At 37.5% G+C, this 19508-nt stretch overlaps 1 protein-coding gene across 2 annotated transcripts; it reads right to left on the bottom strand.

Moving 5' to 3' along the window:
- Nucleotides 1–213: 213 nt before the first annotated feature.
- On the bottom strand, nt 214–10638 carry LOC105060216 (two-component response regulator ORR22). Of its 2 annotated transcripts, none has more exons than XM_010943825.4 (6): nt 9925–10634; nt 9410–9562; nt 8718–9110; nt 8532–8608; nt 6878–8161; nt 214–516 (listed from the first exon to the last, which is right to left on the bottom strand). In XM_010943825.4, the coding sequence occupies exons 1-6, from the start codon at nt 10043–10045 to the stop codon at nt 445–447; spliced, it is 2100 nt and encodes a 699-aa protein (XP_010942127.1). In that variant the 5' UTR covers nt 10046–10634; the 3' UTR covers nt 214–444. The 2 variants fall into 2 exon arrangements, with proteins under 2 accessions (XP_010942127.1, XP_010942128.1); XM_010943826.4 differs by having other exon boundaries at nt 437–572; nt 9925–10638.
- Between the last annotated feature and the right edge of the window lie 8870 nt (nt 10639–19508).

The raw sequence follows: 19508 nt of genomic DNA, 5'->3' as shown, positions 1-19508 counted from the left end.
CCCCCACCATGATACATATACATCAGCACCTCAACGTTGAGAGTTAGATTTGTGTAGACAGTTAAATGGTCTGATCTTATGGAATATTTAGCAACATAATTATGTAAATGGCACTCCACAACGTGACACATGATAACCTAACTATACCATGGAAACTATGGAGACTAACACATCCATTCCAAGAGCAAAAGACATCCAAGATCACTAGCATCATAATTCACAGAAACCATCACATCAATATCAAAATCCATGGCTGTGCATCACAAAATTCCAAATGCAAGAGCACCTGTTATCTGACAATCCTAATCTATACAGGAATCAGATAAATCATTCCAGAGAACAGCAGCAGCAATTGCAGCTAGAATCTTTTGCCACATAAACTGACTACATAATGTTACAAACTCCTTTACTGGACAGCAGCACCAAACCAACCCACAAAGGGCTTCACATGCAGGCACCTAGAGGATAGAAGTCGCAAACTATGTCACCATCCATAAATGCAATGTCATCCCTGTCCTGCAGGCCACAACGTAATGCAGTTAGATAACTGAGAAACATCACACCTGTAAATTCTGCAATACAGAAGTGAACCATGTAATTCTTGATTGCTTATATCCAACTCACAGATAGCACAAAATGCACTAAAATGGATAAAAGAATGAAAGAAAACATGCCGGAAGGTAGCATGGGGAAAAAAAACTACTCTAATAATGATAACAAGACCCTCAAGATGCAGATACAAGAAAGAATATGACTAACCAGCTTCTCTTGGAAATAAGCTTTCAAAGACAAATCAAACCCATCATCACCCAAATTATCCAAACAAATAGGAAGAAGAAATTGAATTTATCCTATCAGTGTATTCTGATGTCTTATGCTAGAATTTTAAATAGTTTGGACATGAAATGGATGCACTCGTACAGGAGAAATTCCTTTTGGAATGCGGCACTCGATGCCATACAAGCAAAATATTATGAAAGAGATTCTCTACCAACATAATGGACCCCAAACTTTTACAGCAAAAAGGCACTTATCCTGGAGGGAAAAAGCTCATGTATATGTTAAGAACTTTCAGCAGAAAATATATTTCTTTGATTTGACAGCAAAGATAGGAAAGATTGGATGGGACAACAATGTGCAGGAAAATCACAGCCAAAAGCAAAACTGACAACAACCTCAGCCATATTTCTCTATCATATCCCAACTGAAGTCCAAGGGATGCAATCTTGTAATCTACCAGGTTTGAAAACATGCCAGATAAAGCAATTGCAAGTTATACAAATGGCTCCTTTTTACCCAAATGATTATTCCATAAACCCTTGAATATCATAGTAATGTCAGACTGCCCAAGAATGTTTTGAATCTTCCATTTTGAAATTGCATATATTGATCCAAACACCTAAGTTAATGGTCCCTTGTATGAGGTCCTAATTCATAATATTTTCATTGGAAGAAGCTTTATAAGAGATTTTTCGCTGTTCAGGAACCAGTGAATATCCAAGACTTAATTTATTTGAGCGAAGCCAACAAAGTAAATGTGGAATCATGTCGAAAACATTGTGACTTAAAGTAGTTACAAACTAAAACAGATAGTAGTATTAGAGGGAAAAGGACAGGTAATTCAGAACAATGTTGCATAGTCACATTTCAAGAACACAAAATATAAATAATTTATGATACTCGACACCTCTGGTTTAAATTTTAGCAAATTGTTTCAGTTGAAATTCTATCACAGTTACTATACATGATATAATAACACATTCACCGGCACAGCACTACCAGAAAGGCAACAAATCCAGATGAGTGAAAGAGTTGGTGAGAATCACAACTTAGTTTCATTTTCCTGGTGTCTTTTCTTTTAACGTATCTAATCACATCAATTTATGTACACTCATAACTTTGGATTATATGGCCTAGCCATGTTTCCATAACTCTCATAAATTATCTCAGACAGATATTACACTCCCTTCCTGCCATTGTAGGATTCACAATGGCCAAAGTAACCAGATTTAGACCTCAAAATTACAAATATGAAGGTTTCCCTTTGCGTTATAAGTTATATATGGTTGTTTCCTATAATTAAATATTCCATCAGAGACATCCCATTTCTTATCTTCCACATTTGCAGATCTACTTGCAAGAAACATGCATATAACTTTGTCTGTGATATCCCTTACTATGTTTGAGGAATTAGCTCCAACTATAATGATGCCAATGTCCTTTGGCAACACCTACATGACATGGACTCGTATCCCTCGACTCTAAGATACATTTATTGCTCATTTGTGACATTAGGGCAACAAATGCAAATGCACAGAATCTCATCTATTAGAATGCAAAGTCTTTTGGAGTCATCTTTTTATGAAGCTCATTATTCACTCAAGTTTCACTCTTTTGGGATTCCATTACAAAACATGCCCTTCTTTTAGTTAAAAGACCTTCCACCTACCAAAGACGCCACTTTAATAGATGGCTAGAAAGAGTATACCATGTAAATGCTCCTTCTTGATATACCATGTAAATGGCACATGCTGAGATCTAGCTTCAATTATTTATTAGCTATCACCTCACTAATCATTTTCATTCAATGTCCCGTTTTCCTTAAAACAAGCATGAAACTATGCGATTTACTTATTTCCCCTCAGACATCTTACGTGATGGCATGCTTGTGGTACCCATTATTGCCTTGAATTCTTCATTGTATGCACAAGGTATTGGCCATCACCACTAAGAATTATTATAATTCATTCAATACAATCTTGATGCATGTTTCTGATGTATCTAGATGTGCCCACTCATACTTCATCTACATAGTCTACATATTGTGAAAAAATAATATATTCTTGTAAAGAGATGTCTTATTATGGTCACATTGCAGCCCCATGTTTTATTTATGCATGAGATAAAAGTTGAGCTTCAATGTCAGTATTTTGCTGAACACATTTTTTATACAAATTGACATATAACCATTTTGCAGTTTTCCAGTTAAACTAATATGAGTGCACTGTATTGGCATATCCTTCCATGATGTTAACGTGCAAAGCTTTCAACAGATGTCTTTTGTCACTTAATCATTCCTAAGCATATTTCTTGGTATAAGGGCAGATTTTGCTACGGCCACGAGCAGATGCCAGTAAAGAATTGTGCATATTTTCACATTCTTTGAGAAACCATGGAACCATTCCATTGATCAACTATCTTATATTTTGCAGCTTTATATTGCCCCATTTGTTTTGTCTACAATGGACCACGAAACCTATTATTGTAGCAATAACTACTTCACAAGGATATTCTTGCTGTACAAGAATATCAATAATGCCCAAACCCCAGAAAATTAATCCCCAGAGGATTTCTTTTCTCCTTCCATTCTCTGTAAAATGATCCAGATCATGTGAAAGAATAATGCTGGAGGCCATTACCTTTTCTTTTACAGAAAAAAAAAAAAGACATCAGAATGCCATAATAACAATCTCTGAAAAAAAAAAGATACAGTACATTGAATTCTATAAAAATGAGGAAGGTGACCAGAAGAACAGCTTCAAACATAATCTAAAAGAGGGCCATATATGAGGCAATTTCTGCCTAAGTAGCATTATGCAAACAAAACATTCTAAAAGGATCAAATGGTGCATTCCTTATGACTCTTTAGCTGTCACCTATCAATCACCAGAGCACTAGCCACAAGGTAGATCAGAGTTGTCAAAGAGCTTAAGAGCCTCAAGCTCATAGTTGTTAGTTGTTGAGTGTGCAGTGGAGGGAAATATAGCACCCACTAGTTAAGCAGCCAATCCCCATTATTAAAGTAAAACCAAAAATGGCTGTTATCATGGTGGGTTATTTGTAAATCACCATCAGATGGTGATTAAGTGAATGTTCTATTAAAGAGGTACTGTGTCAAACCTTACATAAACTACAAACTGAGCCAAATGTATCCAGCCACAAAGTAGGTAAACAAAGTCATCAATAATATTTTCCTACTTTGAGCAATCATAATTACCCTATTGCTGCTAAAGGCAAGCAAGTGGGCATTTGAGCCTATATTTTTCGCCTCTTTCAATCATGTACTTATGATACTCATTTAGGCAAAGGGTCCAAGTGCTCCAACTGATAGGCAGATTATAAAGGTTGCAACACTTGAATAGTTATCTGGAGAACCCAATGTATATGAATGCATGAATTAAAACCTTTCTCTTGGATCCAATGAACTTTAGGGTTGTGCAAACATGTCAATTAAGAATGTAGTTTCTTTCATAATCCAACTAGTAGCAAAAAGCATCAGCACATATGATAGTCATGCTGAAAATTGCATAAATAACAACTCAACATCTACGTCCATTCCCCAAGTCAACCCACTTGGGAATTCCAACTATAATCCCTCAAGATTACAGTCCCATTATTTTTATGGGTTCACATTACCATAGATAACAATATTAAATTCTGATGTCCGGTACTGTTGGACATCCTATGATTCAAAAATTTAATCAGCCATCTTTTAAAATGAAAGTGCACTCTGAGTAGTCGGTCATAAAAAATCTCATTGACATATAACATGGAGAATTTATATACTACTTCATTGATGCATTAGAAGGTCACAATGAAGTAATACTCCAATAACAATGCATGCAATGCAACCTTCTCTGCAGGCTAAAACAGAAGCACAATCTTGCAGTCCACATGTTCGACTCATGTGCTGAAATAAATAAGAGGACGTGATGCACCATGAGTGGCCATGTGTATACATGATACACTTACAAGTTAGAACTCATCAAAGGGCCATGATAACCCTCTATATGCTTGTTGATCTGCAAGCAGATCATGTAGATCTACTAGTATAGGACACCTACCACATGGAATACCAGAGTAATTAGCAGTGCCAGGGGGACTCGGAGAATCAGAAAAACATGTCTGAACAGCATAACAGTGAGAAGATTCCAGACTTGAGGTAAGTAGCAAAGTCTGATGAAAGTGTCTATGCCTTGAGACGTCATATATGTGTCTATGTGTGCATGTGTTTGTATTTATCAAAACACGATAGTTGACGAGAAGACAGCATGTCAATGTACAAAGAAGACATTTTAATCTGCCTTTCATAGCCGATTCTGCATTTCTATCTAATTCAGGAATAACTTCATCCTTTTCATGTCAGGAGATCTCATTACTTCTCTACAATGACTGCCCCATTACCATGAATTTTACAACTGTCGAATTGCATTAGGTAAAGAAAGAAAAGCTATCTACCTAAGATACATCCAGGGAATCAGCTTCAAAAGTTATGCCCAATATTACTACCAATTACAAAAGGGCGATTCAAAGTCATTCTTATTGTGATCTTACAGCACAATGTAATATAAAATGACTTATATTTCATGTGAGCTCCTGTAGCGCATTAGGAAAACGTGCTAGTTAGGAAATTGTGTGATCTAAAGTCTGGTTCCTATCTATGTATTGAGTAGTGATGATCATTGAGAGTTTTTTTTTGTTGTAGATATAATAGTAGTTATTTTGTGTACATGCTATCAGATATGCAGCTTTAGTTGTTACTAGAGCTGAAACCGGATGGGATACCAGTATATCCACATCCATATTTGTTTTATTTAATGAATGCAGATAAGTATACGGAGGTTAGTAGGATGCAAAAATTCGTATCCATATTTGTTTTATATAGATACGGATATAAATCAGATACTAGAAGTATAGATATAAATATGAATATAAGTCGAATTATTAAATTTTGTAACCATAGAATCAAAGAAATTAGTAAGTGGAAGGTAAATCAAGTTAATAGCATGTTAATATGGTCATTTATTTCTTCTAAAAGTTTACGAATGTTTTATAAAATTAAATAGAATAACAAATAGAATTAGATATTTGGATATGGATTGAAAGTTTCTATCCATATCTATATCCGTTTTTTTAATGGATATGGATGCAGATATGGATATCAGTAAGATGCTCAAATTTCTATCCACAACCAGATAGACTTGGATAAGAAAACGAATCTAGATAGATATTATCCGATCCATTTCACCCCTAGTTGTAATCTATTGAGTTGACATGCCTTAAATACATAGATTATTAATACTTGCATCGTAAATGTATTGTGATGAACATTTGAGATGGTAAGTGTGGTGAGCCGTCTCTTGGTTCATTTCCTAACAAGAAACTTGCATTCACTTCAACAAATGATCCTCAAGTTGCATCGCGCATAGCCTCAAGTTGTTGGCCTTGGACCATCACAAAAAACAAAAATATGGAGGCTCAATATACACGAATTCCAATCAAATTGTTATTTTGAATCCCTATCATGCAATGAAGTCTTACGTTCACAAATAATTACCAACAGAGCTTCAACAAAATCTGATGACCAAGTTGGTGCTTGTTGCTCACACAGTTCTTTGCTTGAATTACAACCCTTGGGTTGTTCAAGTTTGTTCCAACATCATCCCATATCTACTGCTTGTATCGTAGTTTGGTTTTGTCAACCCACTGCTTTACCATAGGGGTGTATGCATTACAGTGACAAAGCTGATGGTGGAGCTTTGTGATAGGATCATAACAAGGGATGAAAGATAAACAATGGTAGTGGTAGAAATGAAATGAGGCCATGGCAATCTATTTTGAGTTGAGTTCTTGAATTCCGTTTACTTTATCCTGAAGAGCAGCATCCCCATTTTTGAATATGTGATAGCTATATTTTATCATAAAAAACATCCGACATGTTTTATCTTCCAAATAAAACCTTAAATTGAGAACTTTGCTTACCACCAAATAAGCATTTGAGTAAGGCACATGCACCACCAATGATTAGTGACACTGTGCAGAAGATGAAAAAAGTAACATTTACAGCAACATGTAAACAAATGAAAATGGAGCATACCGGTTTGATCATGGAATTGACCAAATCATCAAAGCTGCAACCGTTAGAATTGAATCCACCCTGCGATTTTGCAGTCTCCAAAGTAGAATCCTCCTTATAGGTCAGCTGAATATTCGTGGTTGACTTATCAATCTTGCAATTCTGTTCACGAACTGGAGCACTAAAATTTGTTTGGCCAACCCCATTGATGTCCAACTTTTTGCTAAGATAACCATTGTTCAGTCTCTGATTCTCAGCAATAGGATCAACTATAAGCTTATTAGACAAAGAAGGATTTGAATAAGAATTGAATATAAGATTAGGTTCATGAATATGGTCTTGGTTTGCCTCCTTCAATTTCTGTTTAGAAGTGCCTGCACTTCCGAAGTTCAAGAACTTTGAGTCTTCCTCTAAAGATGAAGGCATAAGCATCGTGTTCCCACCAAGAGAGCTGGCATGGCACTGCACATCTCTTCCAGTCACAGGATCATGCAGAGGTGCTGCTACTACATTGCTGGAAGAAATATTCAAAGGAGTGCTGTCTATGTGTGAGACTACTGGAACACTGGCTCCCATATTAGCTAAGTCATCATGATGAAAAGGGGCATTCATAGACAAAGTGTTGGATTGATAGCTGGTTAACGGAACAGCACCCTGCCAGGTGTCATTACATCTACCAAGATCGGGCAAATGGGAAGAACCACCAACACTCGCATGGAAAGGGTCTGAGCTCATGGACGGTATTCCTACAGAAGAGTGATTGCCCAACCCCTTTGACTGTGTATGCTGCCGATATGCTTGTGATAACAAAGGGCTGCTTGTTACATTGACAAATGAGTTACTGGAGCTGCCAGTAACCAGTCCAGCACCAGAGAAACCACCAGGCAGATGGATAGTTGCTTCCTGCATCCTCTTGTGTTGTTGTAATTGGTCTAGTTCCAATGTTGTGGGCATCCCCTGGAGCAACTTCCCATGTTTGCTTCCCGGTAGACTAATGCACTGAAGCTTACTAAGATCATTGATGGGACTGTTTGTGTTGCAATGGGTCTGTCCGGGTTGAACTATTCCTGAGGGAGCAAAACCGCGCAGTCCATATCCAACCGAATTTGTTCTACTTAGCACTCCATTTGTTTGGAAAGATGACAGTGCTGGTAGCTGACCAGAAGCAGCCAATGCATGAAAATTTCCATATCCATCCAATGAACCGATGTGTAAAGAGGAGGGGTCTCTCCCCCCAAAAGCAGCTACCATGTTAGCTTGTTGGCTTGCCACAGCACTGAGTCTTTTGAGGTAGAGCCTGTACTTCTGCAGTGAGAACATGTGTAGTCAGCTTCAAAGCAAGAATACAGTTATCTACTCACAGATGATACTGTATGAAGGGGAGATGGACAGCTATGTGTCCTAATTGGCATGTTATCATCATCAAATATGCTCTTTTCTCTAAAATATTGGTACTTCACTATACTAAGCATTCAAGAGGGCTTGACTAATTGAACAGCTAGACAACAACTACTGATGTTCAGGACATCATCAAGTACAGAAGTGGTGATTTAACAGCATAACAGTACACGAACTTTAGGCAGTATTTAACCCAATACTAACATAGCATGCCAATTCAAAAAGCAAAAAAAAAGGAGGGGGAAAAGGAAATCAACAACCAAAACAAATGGAGTACCTGTAGGTGGCTTGCAACATTTTCCCGTGTGAGCTTTTCAACATTCATCAGATCAAGTATCCTCTTAGGCACAGCCTCTGTAAAAGAAAGAGAAACAGAAACATCAAGCACAAACTTTTAGGTAACATTCAGTCCATCCCCAAAACAGAAAGTGACAAAAAACTTTTGTGGCAGGAAAGATCTTACTGTCAATTCCCAACTGATTGACAGCAGCTACAAATTTTCGATGCAGCTCAACGGACCACACAACCCTCGGCTTTTTCTGAGTGGATGGATCTTCATTGTCATGCATGTTTTCCTGTCCGTCATCTTCATCATCCTCATTCTGGTCCTTCCTCTTTCTGTTGAGTTTCCCGCCAAGATCGGATGATCCACCAGTAGTCTGACCCTGTTGGAGCTTCTCAAAATCATCCCCATTATCATAATTATTATGATCTTTGTTATCAAATTTCCTCCTCCTAACCACATGCTGCCATATATTCCTGAGTTCTTCAATCCGAACAGGTTTCAGCAGATAGTCGCAGGCACCATGTGTTATCCCCTTCATCACTGCTTTGGTCTCACCATTGGCCGATAGCACTGTATTATAGATTTTTTTTGTTTAGCAACTGCGTTTACTAACAACTAAAAATCTCAAGATATGACTGATAAAAACTCAATAAATATATTAAGGTACTATGGCAATGCTAAAATGCACAAATGGAGTATAAAACCATTTTTAATCAAAAATCTTTCTTGTCACTTCTAAACATATTCTGCCTATAAACCTATTTGTCATTACTCCTGATTAAAGATGAATAAGCTTTGAATTAAAGAAGACTAATAATTCCCTCGTTATTAGAATGATTGGAGAAACTGAGACAACATCCAAGACTTACTGATGACCGGGAGGTCCATCTCGAGGCCCACAAGCTCCAACAATTTGAAACCATCCATGTCGGGCATATGGACATCACTGATGACCAGATCAAACTTGTCTCTGTTCTCCCTCAGCATCTTCAGAGCCTTGATAGCCTGATTAGTCGTCGTAACTACAAGAACCGAATAAACTCATTAAGAAGATCCCAGTTGAATGGTAAAAAAGAAAGAAAGAAAATCCAAAGTTGACCCAAATCAAAAATGAAATGAAGACACCACTGTCACCATATATATATATATATATATATATATATATATATATATATATATATATATAAATCCAGAGACAAAGGAAACCAGCACATCAAATTAACATAAACAAGAAATCAAATATATATATGTCAAGATCAAATCTTTTCATGTGGAAAATTTATAGCCTGTACCAATTTGACACGTAATGACAAAATCAGAAACCAGTATCGACAAAATTAGAGAAAGGGAGAGATTGAGGAAAGAGGAGTAAAAAAGATCCAACCTTGGTACTGGCATTGAAGCAAAAGAGCCTCCAGCAACTTGAGGCAAATTGGATCATCGTCAACGGCCAGAACCCGCAAGCCGACCGGAAACTGGTCTTTGGGCCCACCTTCTCTCCCCATGCTCCACTTTCTCTCTTCTACCGTCGTCTCCTCCAATTTTTCCACCCAAAGAGCAAGGAAACAAGAGAAAGATATCACCTTGAAACCGAGCTTGAAGCTGCTTCAACTCTCAGAGCACCCAAGAAACTCTTTCACTCGACCTTCTAAACTCCTTTTAGCAACCTAGAAAGAGCTCTAAAGAGAACTCCGCGGCAGAGAGGAAAAGTGAGTGTGAAAGCAATCAAAGGGTGGAAGAGAGAAGAAGAGAAAGAGACAGTCAAGATCCCGAGTCCCTTCTCAATCCCAGACCAAGAAACAGAGCAAAGAGAAGGAAAGATGGAGGCTTAGAAACGAATCAAGGGAGAGAAGGGTCGGCAGAGAACAGAGTTAGAAAGGGTTGATAGAAAGGAATGTTTTATGGGAATTGGAAGGGAGTCAAATAGGGAAAGCAACAACGGAGCTCGGTAGAGATGGAAGGGGACCTCGATGGAAAACCTCTCCCTCTCTCCTTTTTAGTTTTAAGTTCTTCATTTTTTTTCCCTGCAATCAATGAGCACCCAAGCAATTATTTCTGGAACAAATAGGAAACCTGGGATCTAAGGGAGCTAGTAACGAGGGGCCAAAAGAAAAAAAAAGGATGGCTTTATTTTTTGACAGCTTTTTCTTAATATGTTATTAATGCCTTATGCCCCATGAGCCATATTTATAATATTTTAATGCAAATGAGATGCTATAATAAACAAGGGAGAGACAACTCTTTTTATCAGCACTACATGGCAATTATACTGTTATACATCCCTTTCTGTAAGAGTAATTTGTGGCAAATGCCATGAATCAACAGGGCGTGAGATAGCGACAGAAATTTCCAATTGCCGGGGTGGAAAGATGGTGTGCCGTGTGAGTCTTCTGCGGAACAAATCCTTGTAATAAACATTGGATGATTTGATTAGATAATTAAATATTTAAATCATATGACAAGAGGGGACATGGTCACTCTGTTGGGCGGTTGCCGATCTCTTGATGCGGCTATCGAGTGCTTCATGATTGATGATTAGAGCTTGTTATATTTGATTCCAGAGGGATTTAGTGGGACTTATAATTAGGATAATTAGAATTAAATCCATGAGTTGGATTTGTCACATGGCTTAATGGGGCATTTCCAGCGGTCACTATCCTATTGTCAGCTTGTGCACTAGTGGAGGCTTCATGAGCCCTGCCCGTTGTCCCTGTTGAGGTAGGTTCATATCTTACCTACTGGTGCTTTCCCTTGGCTTCTCTTGCGCCGTGGGCCATGTCATAGCCAACATTAAATGCTATGGCCTAGTTTATTTTATTAATAACGTTATGTAACTTTTTTTTTTTTTTTCCTTTAAAACAGTTTGTTAAAATGTGTCTGCCAACTAAATTTATTTAGGTGATTTGTATTCCAATAACATTTGCATGATAAAATGACATTTTTATCCTTATGCATAATATTTAATCATTAAGCAAGATGGAGCGAAAGGCCAGCTATAATCAAAATTAATATTAGCGCAGCATGAAGTTATTCGCATGACATTTAGTAGGAAGCAATGAGGGGCGTCTTATTGCATCCACATGCTATACATAAATATTTGTTCTCTACGATAATATAAATGGATTGTTATACGATAAACATTAACTTACTGAACCAATAGCTTTTCTGATCATCTGTATAAAAGTTAAGCAGCGGCCATCCCATTGATATTTTTTAATAAATAATAAATTAGATCGCATGGCTTAAAAAAAATGGATTCATTCTTCCAAGAAAATCAGTTATCACAACATGGGTTTATAATAATAAACACTCCCAATTATTAATTCATGATCCTTTGCCCTTCTACGGTGTCTAGACCCACTTTCCAAAGAAGATGGCTTCTACTGTGAAAAAAAATCCATCAGCAATTAAATTTATCAGTGTTTGCCGGCCTCTGAATCATGAAGAAATAATACAAAGTCCTACAAGAGTAAACAGTCAAAAATAACAAAAGGAGTAAATGTGCATAAATAGTAATATCAGGAAGAAAAGGGAGAGAAAGCATACACCCATGGTACCTTTTTTTTCAGGGTGAACTTGGTTGAAATCATTACATTACTCGCTATGGAATTTCCCGGAGTAAAATTTTGAAGCAAAAATCAATTTCCAAACGGCCGGCATGTTTATAGGAAATACTTAGTATAAAATTGTGCTGAGGCAAGAGTTATTGGTCTACATGCATCGCCCATCTTATCCATACAGAAGATACGGGCATATTAGCACATATTCACTCCCTTTAAAATACCAAAGATTCCCCTCCTTTCCTTCCATTTATTATTCTCCACACACAAACCTAATACGCGTCTCAGGGGTGGTACCAGCCCAGCCCTCGTGAGGGGGTTCAGGTTGCATCTTTCGCGCGGGAGAATGATTAATGTTCTTTTGCAACGTAGACCGTTGGATCACGCTCCGCACAGCTCTTAAAGCATTGCAAACACGTTCGATGACCATCCGCATAGATCTTACAGCAGCCATTGCATGATTTAACGGTGGATTCGTGCGAAGAAAGCGAATCCATCCTTCGAGCGAAAGATACAACCCCTGTTCCCTGACGAGATCATCCATCGTCCGCGGGAGAGGCGAACGGGCAGCGAGATCAGTGGCAGGACCGTAAATAGACGTCGATCACGAGGCCGTGTCGTCCGCATGTGCGCGTTGCGTGATACCTGGTCCCATTAATGGAACAAATAACGGAAGAAGGGCTCGCCCGTGAGGACGCGTTTCGGCCGGCCAATGGGCGGACGGGTCCGTTGGTGGGGCCCCCGCCTGAAATCAGCTGACCCGGAAGACGCCGACGTGTTGGGGATCCTCGCTGGCCTCCTGCGGGATTCGTTTGTCCGCTCCGCCTTCCTATCATCCGCCGAAACGTGTCCCGCGTTCAAAGGATGATTGCTTCTCGACCGTTGGATCCTGATTCAGCCTGGATACAGCTGGGAGCGGCACCGCGATGCGTCCTGTAAAATGCCATTATCAGACAACGATCGTACAATATGCGGGAAGTCAAATATCTGCCCACCAGCTATGCCTATGTCTTAGGGTGCCAAACGAACCTAGCAGCTCAATCTCAGCTTGGGATGGGCCCGGCTAAGGCTAGGTTCGAAGATAAGACCAACCAAATTTGATCCAACAATTTAGACCTGAAATTAATTTCTCGACAAACGTAGCAATAGCCGGCCAGCGAAGCTCACCTTGCTAAAGTTCCATATCCACTGGTGTATAATTATTAATTTTTTTTTTTTAGTGCCGCAGGATTTAAGGTCCAATGGTTCAGAAGAACGAAGACTTAAGGCTCTTCTAACTAAAGCATGTTTGGCAAAGTTTTTAGAACTTTCTATCTCGCCAAAAAATACTTTTTTGAAGTTATTTTGACTTTGCTAGATAATTAGAAAAGATCCACTTGGGAGAAGCCCTAAACTGGAGCCCTCCCCAAAAATGTTTTCCAACAAATTTTAGAAACTATTTTGACTTTTATTAAATTTTTGTTGATCGGGATGCCCATGGAAATATATATACTTGATATAATAATATCTCATATCATATCATATTATATACTTCACATGATAATTTCACAAAAATATCCAATATTATTCAATAATATTATAATATTAAATAATATAATATAAGATTATACTTGTCATATTATTTTATTGGACTATACTAATACTATATTACATTTCAAAATTATATCATAATTTATTACTTTATAATAATATTATACTATGTAATAGTATTTTAATATGTAATATTGTATTGTATTATACTTATCATATTATTTTATTCTACCATACTCTATAATATTATATTATATTACAATATTATATCAAAATTTATTACTTTATAATAATATTATACTACGTAATAGTATTTTAATATATAATACTCTATGGTATTATATCATATTGTACAATTAATACTATATAAATATTTTTATTAGTATTTTATCATAGCAAAAGTACATTCTTAATTTAATTATCTATGATACTTAACAAATGTTGTAAAAATTCTATTTTTAAAAGCTCTAAATATTTTGCCGCTCAAGCAATAGCCCAAATAGAATAGGTTGTGGGCTTCCACGCAGCCGATGCGGGTTCGAAATGCACGTGCATCGATTAAATAAGAGAATGGATGCCCGATATCCTGTTGGTGTGCGCGGAAGTGGTATTTGGTCCGCCTAATGCCTGCAGAGGGTGCCTGGATGACATACTCACCTTCGAGGTGGGGAGAGTCTGCTTAAGAGCTCGAATCGAATATTTTCTTGATGGGGAGAGGTCCTCAGTGAAGGGCAACTACAGCAGGGTATCATTCCCCACCCCTTTCTTTTCACTATAAAAAAAAAATGCTCTAAATATTTTACTTTTAACAATAATACCAAACAGAGCCTAATTCTCTAACATACAAAGTTCTGATTATATCTGCTCCCATCATTATTGCCTTACTCCTGCTCTCTACTCTCCCACCTCACAAACTCATCTCTCCTCCCATGGCCAATCCCACAAACTCCTCCCTTCTACTATTTTCTCTCCCATCCCATGAACTCACCAAGTCAACCCTCATGCTAATTGCCACAAGATCAGGATACATCTTTTGTGCAAAAAGAATGCTTTCCAACATGCAAATCCACCATTAAATCATCCACCTCACAAATCTCAATGCACTTCAAACTCTCTCATTCATCCACCTATATAAATTTTGAAGAGAGTGGGATGATCCTATGGTGGATTCATGTGAAGTAAGGCCAATCCCTCTTTTGATGCAAAAGATGAACCTCTAACCTACAACCGCCACCACCTCCCCTTGGTAGTTCCCACCACTACCACCACCACCTCTTCTCCTATTACCACATGCACTCTCATAAACTCTCATCCTCTACTCTCTGCTAACCTATTCGACATCTCCACACCTCCTCACTAATCATCACCACCACCTCTCATTCCATAAGCCCTCTTAGAAACCCTATATAACTGAAGGGATGATCACATCTTTAAAAGATAAGGCAATATCAAATCTGGATCAAACTTAAATCAATCTTTAATTTAAGCTTATACCAAGCTTAAATTCAAGCCATTCGTTTAGACTTGTGTTTGAATTGATTTCTAGCTTGATTTAGGATTTCAATCTATTTGTTTAGATTCATGTTCAACTAGGTTTGAAGTTAGGCTTAAATGGAGCTTGAAATAGTGATTAACAAACAAAGCTTGATATCCCCTTTCAAGCTTGAAATTAGTTTAAAGCCAAGCTTGATCAAGCTCAGCTTGTTTACACCCTTAATTATACATGTGATATTATAGCAACATTTTATTAGTTGTCATCACAATTCTAGAGTGTTCGTTTACTTATAATGGCAAAACATATGAAAATGGAGGAGTGATTTAATTGTATTTATTGTTTTACACAAATAACTCATTACTGTCGTCTAAGTAATTCATCATAGTCCTTGTCACATAACATACTAATTATTGTTATTTATATTCTTTGACTAAAAGTTATATTTATAAATTCAAATGTATAGCAATTTTAAGAAATAATAATGTTGTATGTCAATAATTTAAATCAAATAATAATGATATATTATTATAGGTTGTCGATATTTATTTTCTATGTAACAAGGGATGAATACAAAAATTTAGAAATAATTTTCAAAAATATTGACATAATAAAGCATCTAATATAGAAAATTTTGAATACTACCGGCCTTTCTTGTTCCACTTCTTGCTCAATTCTTTAATTCCTTATGATAGTTGAGAGATGGTAAAAATGTGCCTACTTTATGGTGAGATTAAATCTCATCTTAACCACATTATGGGGACCATGTCAATATGAGAAATTGGATAAAACTAAAAAGGTCTATTTTTTCCTAATAATTTTTTTTTCTTTTTTTTTTTTTGCCTAGATGGTTAAAAAAAAAAAAGAGTATAAGTTTCCTTAACATTATTATTATTTAGACTGATAATGAAAATAATAGCCCTTTCCTGCCAATTGAAGAATTTATCAAATTTTTAATATAGATGTTAGAAAAATTAAATGAATAAGAGTATAACATATAATCTGAATGATAGATTTAGAATAGATGAAAATTACAAAAACGATACAGCAACTCCATCATGACCATCCATCTCGCCATCCCTCCAACCCGATTCATTTAAGCTCCACCACCATCACCTGGCCTTCCATCTCTTTTCTCATTCCCCATCCTTATGCTTCTCAACCCATCTTTCCACCATCCCTCACCTATGCCTCGCCCAACTCTCCAAGCCCTTCCATCTTCTCTTCCCTCTCTAATCTTCTCCTCTCTCACCCTGCCCATGCCAACACCACCACCCTTGTCGACATCACCCAATCACTTGTCTCCACCGTTATTATCTCTCCCACCTCCAGCTCTGGCAGCCCCTCTTCCACCACTTCCACCTCCACCAGCCTCACATTATATTTTTCCTCTCATCCCTCCTTTAAGTGATTGCCGTTGCCGCGGACAACATAATCGGACCTGGCGCGAAGCATTAAACGACCGTTGTCGCATAATACCATCGGATGGGGGACACCCAAAAGCTGGTCGTTGGTTGGTCCACGTCCTCATCATGCGATGGCAATCAGACGGTTCAGTGTCATTTGATTTCATCAATAATTCAGGTCTCCAATTTTCGTGCACGAATTACGGACCGCCTCCCCAATGCGGTCCACGGTGCAGTGGGACCACACCACACACGAGCAAAGCTCGCTGAGACCGTGGAAGGGGTCGCCCGAATCCGGGCTCGCGAGCACCGGTATCGAACTCGGTCGTGTTGAAATCCGGACAATGTGAGGACAGGAATCGATAAGTGCGTAGGTTGCAGGTGCTAACCGAGTTTGGGAGAATTGAATGTTTCCTTCAAGGGAGGCCAAGATCTAACATCAATATACCACGGGACAAGGTGGCATTAAACACTTGGGCTGTTATAAGTTGAACATCGGTGGGTCCTACACGAGCATTCAACGGAGTCAGAACTGATTTGATGATGCGATAAAGTTTAATATGAGAGTAGTTTTTCCTTTTTCTCTAAAAAAATTTAGAGAACTATTCTCATGTATCCCTACCCTCTCATTCCATGGTGAAAAAGTGGGATTTGAATCTGGATATATACTAATTCAATGATTATAGAATTAATGGTAAACTTATCAAGTCAGCGCCTTCAAGTTACAAATATGGAGCGTTTACATATGTTCTATAGGGAAATTAACCCCTAATTTTTGCAAAGTGCCTCAATTGGATTTCAAGAAATTTGTGAAGCCTGATGCTGCAAATTATATCATTCTGTATTCTAGTCGTAGAATTTATAATTTATTTACACAAACTATTTGATGATAGAAACAAAAATCCATATAAATCTTAATTCCACACGACAATAATGCATGGCGAATACTACTCATGCACGAATTATGTTTTTCATTAAGAACCACGCCGGAAAAGCCACCACCTAGATTTGAACCTAAGTTCTCTCAAATACGGACAGAGATGCCCAATATTGATGATTTAATTTCTGTGGAACTGCAAAGATATTTTAAGGGCAATTCTAAACTTATAAGAAAAGATTTTCAACACATAGAATGGCCTCGGTAGAAGTTTGAAAAATTAGCATATATCTGGTTGTTAATTGTTATATCTATGTTAATATACGGTGACATATGATTCAACTGTAGGTCGCTTAAAATATAGTTCCTCCACAAGAAACCAAACGTGTCTACTTTTTTTTCAACTACCATTAGTAGCTTATTTATGTATAATCAATTAATCTATGCATGTATAGGGACATATTCACATATGTGTATATGAATATATCTATGTACTTATATTTATAGATTTATGTGGAGGTTGTCTCCACATGCTTGTGTATTTATAGATTAAATGATTAGTACTACTCTGACTCATCAAGTTGGGTTTGAGGTTAAGCTCAAGACAACCTCTCACCTATTCAAGCTCATTTAACTAACTCATTGATATGACGAGGACCGCGATCTATTTATAGGAGAAATTATTAGTTAGAACCGGTCTACCATATATATCTTGGACCATCCAATAAAAAATTATCGCATCCAAATTTGATTAAAAATTTTGAATGAAAAATGATTCAATATTAACCATGGTTAGCTATCCGACAACTTTTATTGTTTTGAACCGAAAAAAAAAAATTTTTTTTTTAGATGATACGATGACTTTTTATTGAACGGTTCAAGATATATGCAGTAAAATAGTTCTTACCAATAATTTTTCTATTTAAAGGGCAACAGATATCGATTCTTGGGAATATGCATACACAGTGCGATCTTATTTAATTAGTGGAACCATATCATAATTTAAAGTTAGTTGATCATCATGCTCAAAATTAAAAAATATATATATAAATTTAGTTAAGACAATAGAAATAAGATTGAAGAAGCTAGCCATATTATGGTTATTCTATCCATCCCCATGTGTTACTTTATCCACCCTCTAGCCTTATCTCAGGCTTCCTGCTTGTTAAGTATTGATTCCATGTATGGCCTTTAGATTCTTTGCTTTCTGAAGTCACCTGGCACTACTTTGCTTGATATTTTAATTGGTTAGTGGGTCAGGAAGGCATACTACTTTGGGCGAGTTTTATAATCGGCAAAGTTGAGGTTCAGCTATAAAGATGTCACCACTTTTAAGGTGGGGGTAAGCCCCACTCAACCCTCCTATTATTGAAATGCCAAAAATCTTTTACTCCCTCACATGGAAAACTATTTAATTAGCAAAAGTAAATCGCTTCCTCGTTATGCCCTCCCAATTATGCATGTTGGATTATAGAATCCTACCTCAAAAGAGAAGGGAAACTTTTTACCAAAAGAAGAGAAGGGAAACTAAAGACTAATACTAGTTGACTCGAGGATTGCATGTGATCTTCCATCTTGCCCATTTGTCACTCTCAGGGTTCGACAGGTGTGATCTTGATGAGTGTGGGTGGCACCATCAAGCATTAGCTAATAGAATAAAGGGATATCCTATGGCCTTGTAAGAGAGATAGATAGATAGAGAGAGAGAGAGAGAGAATATACTATGGCCAAGTTACTTTGGAGTACTCCAATAAGCTAGCATTCCCATAGTTCGATTATTAATTGTTTCTAAATAGCTCTAAGACACGTCTTCTTTATAAAAGAATCATGGCTTGGTTACGATTGACGCTCCCCAGTACCTTCAGACGCGCCTTGCTTGCACTCTGGAGAAATCCATTATAATTATATGAAATCAAGAGAATGGATTGGTCTGTTCGTGGATTAGCATTACACGTCCAAGATATGTTCATACGAGAAAGCTAGCCTACTTCTTTGAAATAGTTTGTGGTGATCGCTATCAGCTGCCACGTCGCATGGAAGGTCGCGTGAAGGACGTCATAACGTGAAGCACATGTGCAAGTGGGTTAGGTCCTGGAGAAATGG

The sequence above is a fragment of the Elaeis guineensis genome, chromosome 1 (assembly GCF_000442705.2).
Source record: "Elaeis guineensis isolate ETL-2024a chromosome 1, EG11, whole genome shotgun sequence".
Classification (NCBI taxonomy): Eukaryota; Viridiplantae; Streptophyta; class Magnoliopsida; order Arecales; family Arecaceae; genus Elaeis; species Elaeis guineensis.
The sequence above is the reverse complement of the archived record's forward strand: the minus strand, read 5'-3'. Positions and strand labels throughout refer to the sequence as shown.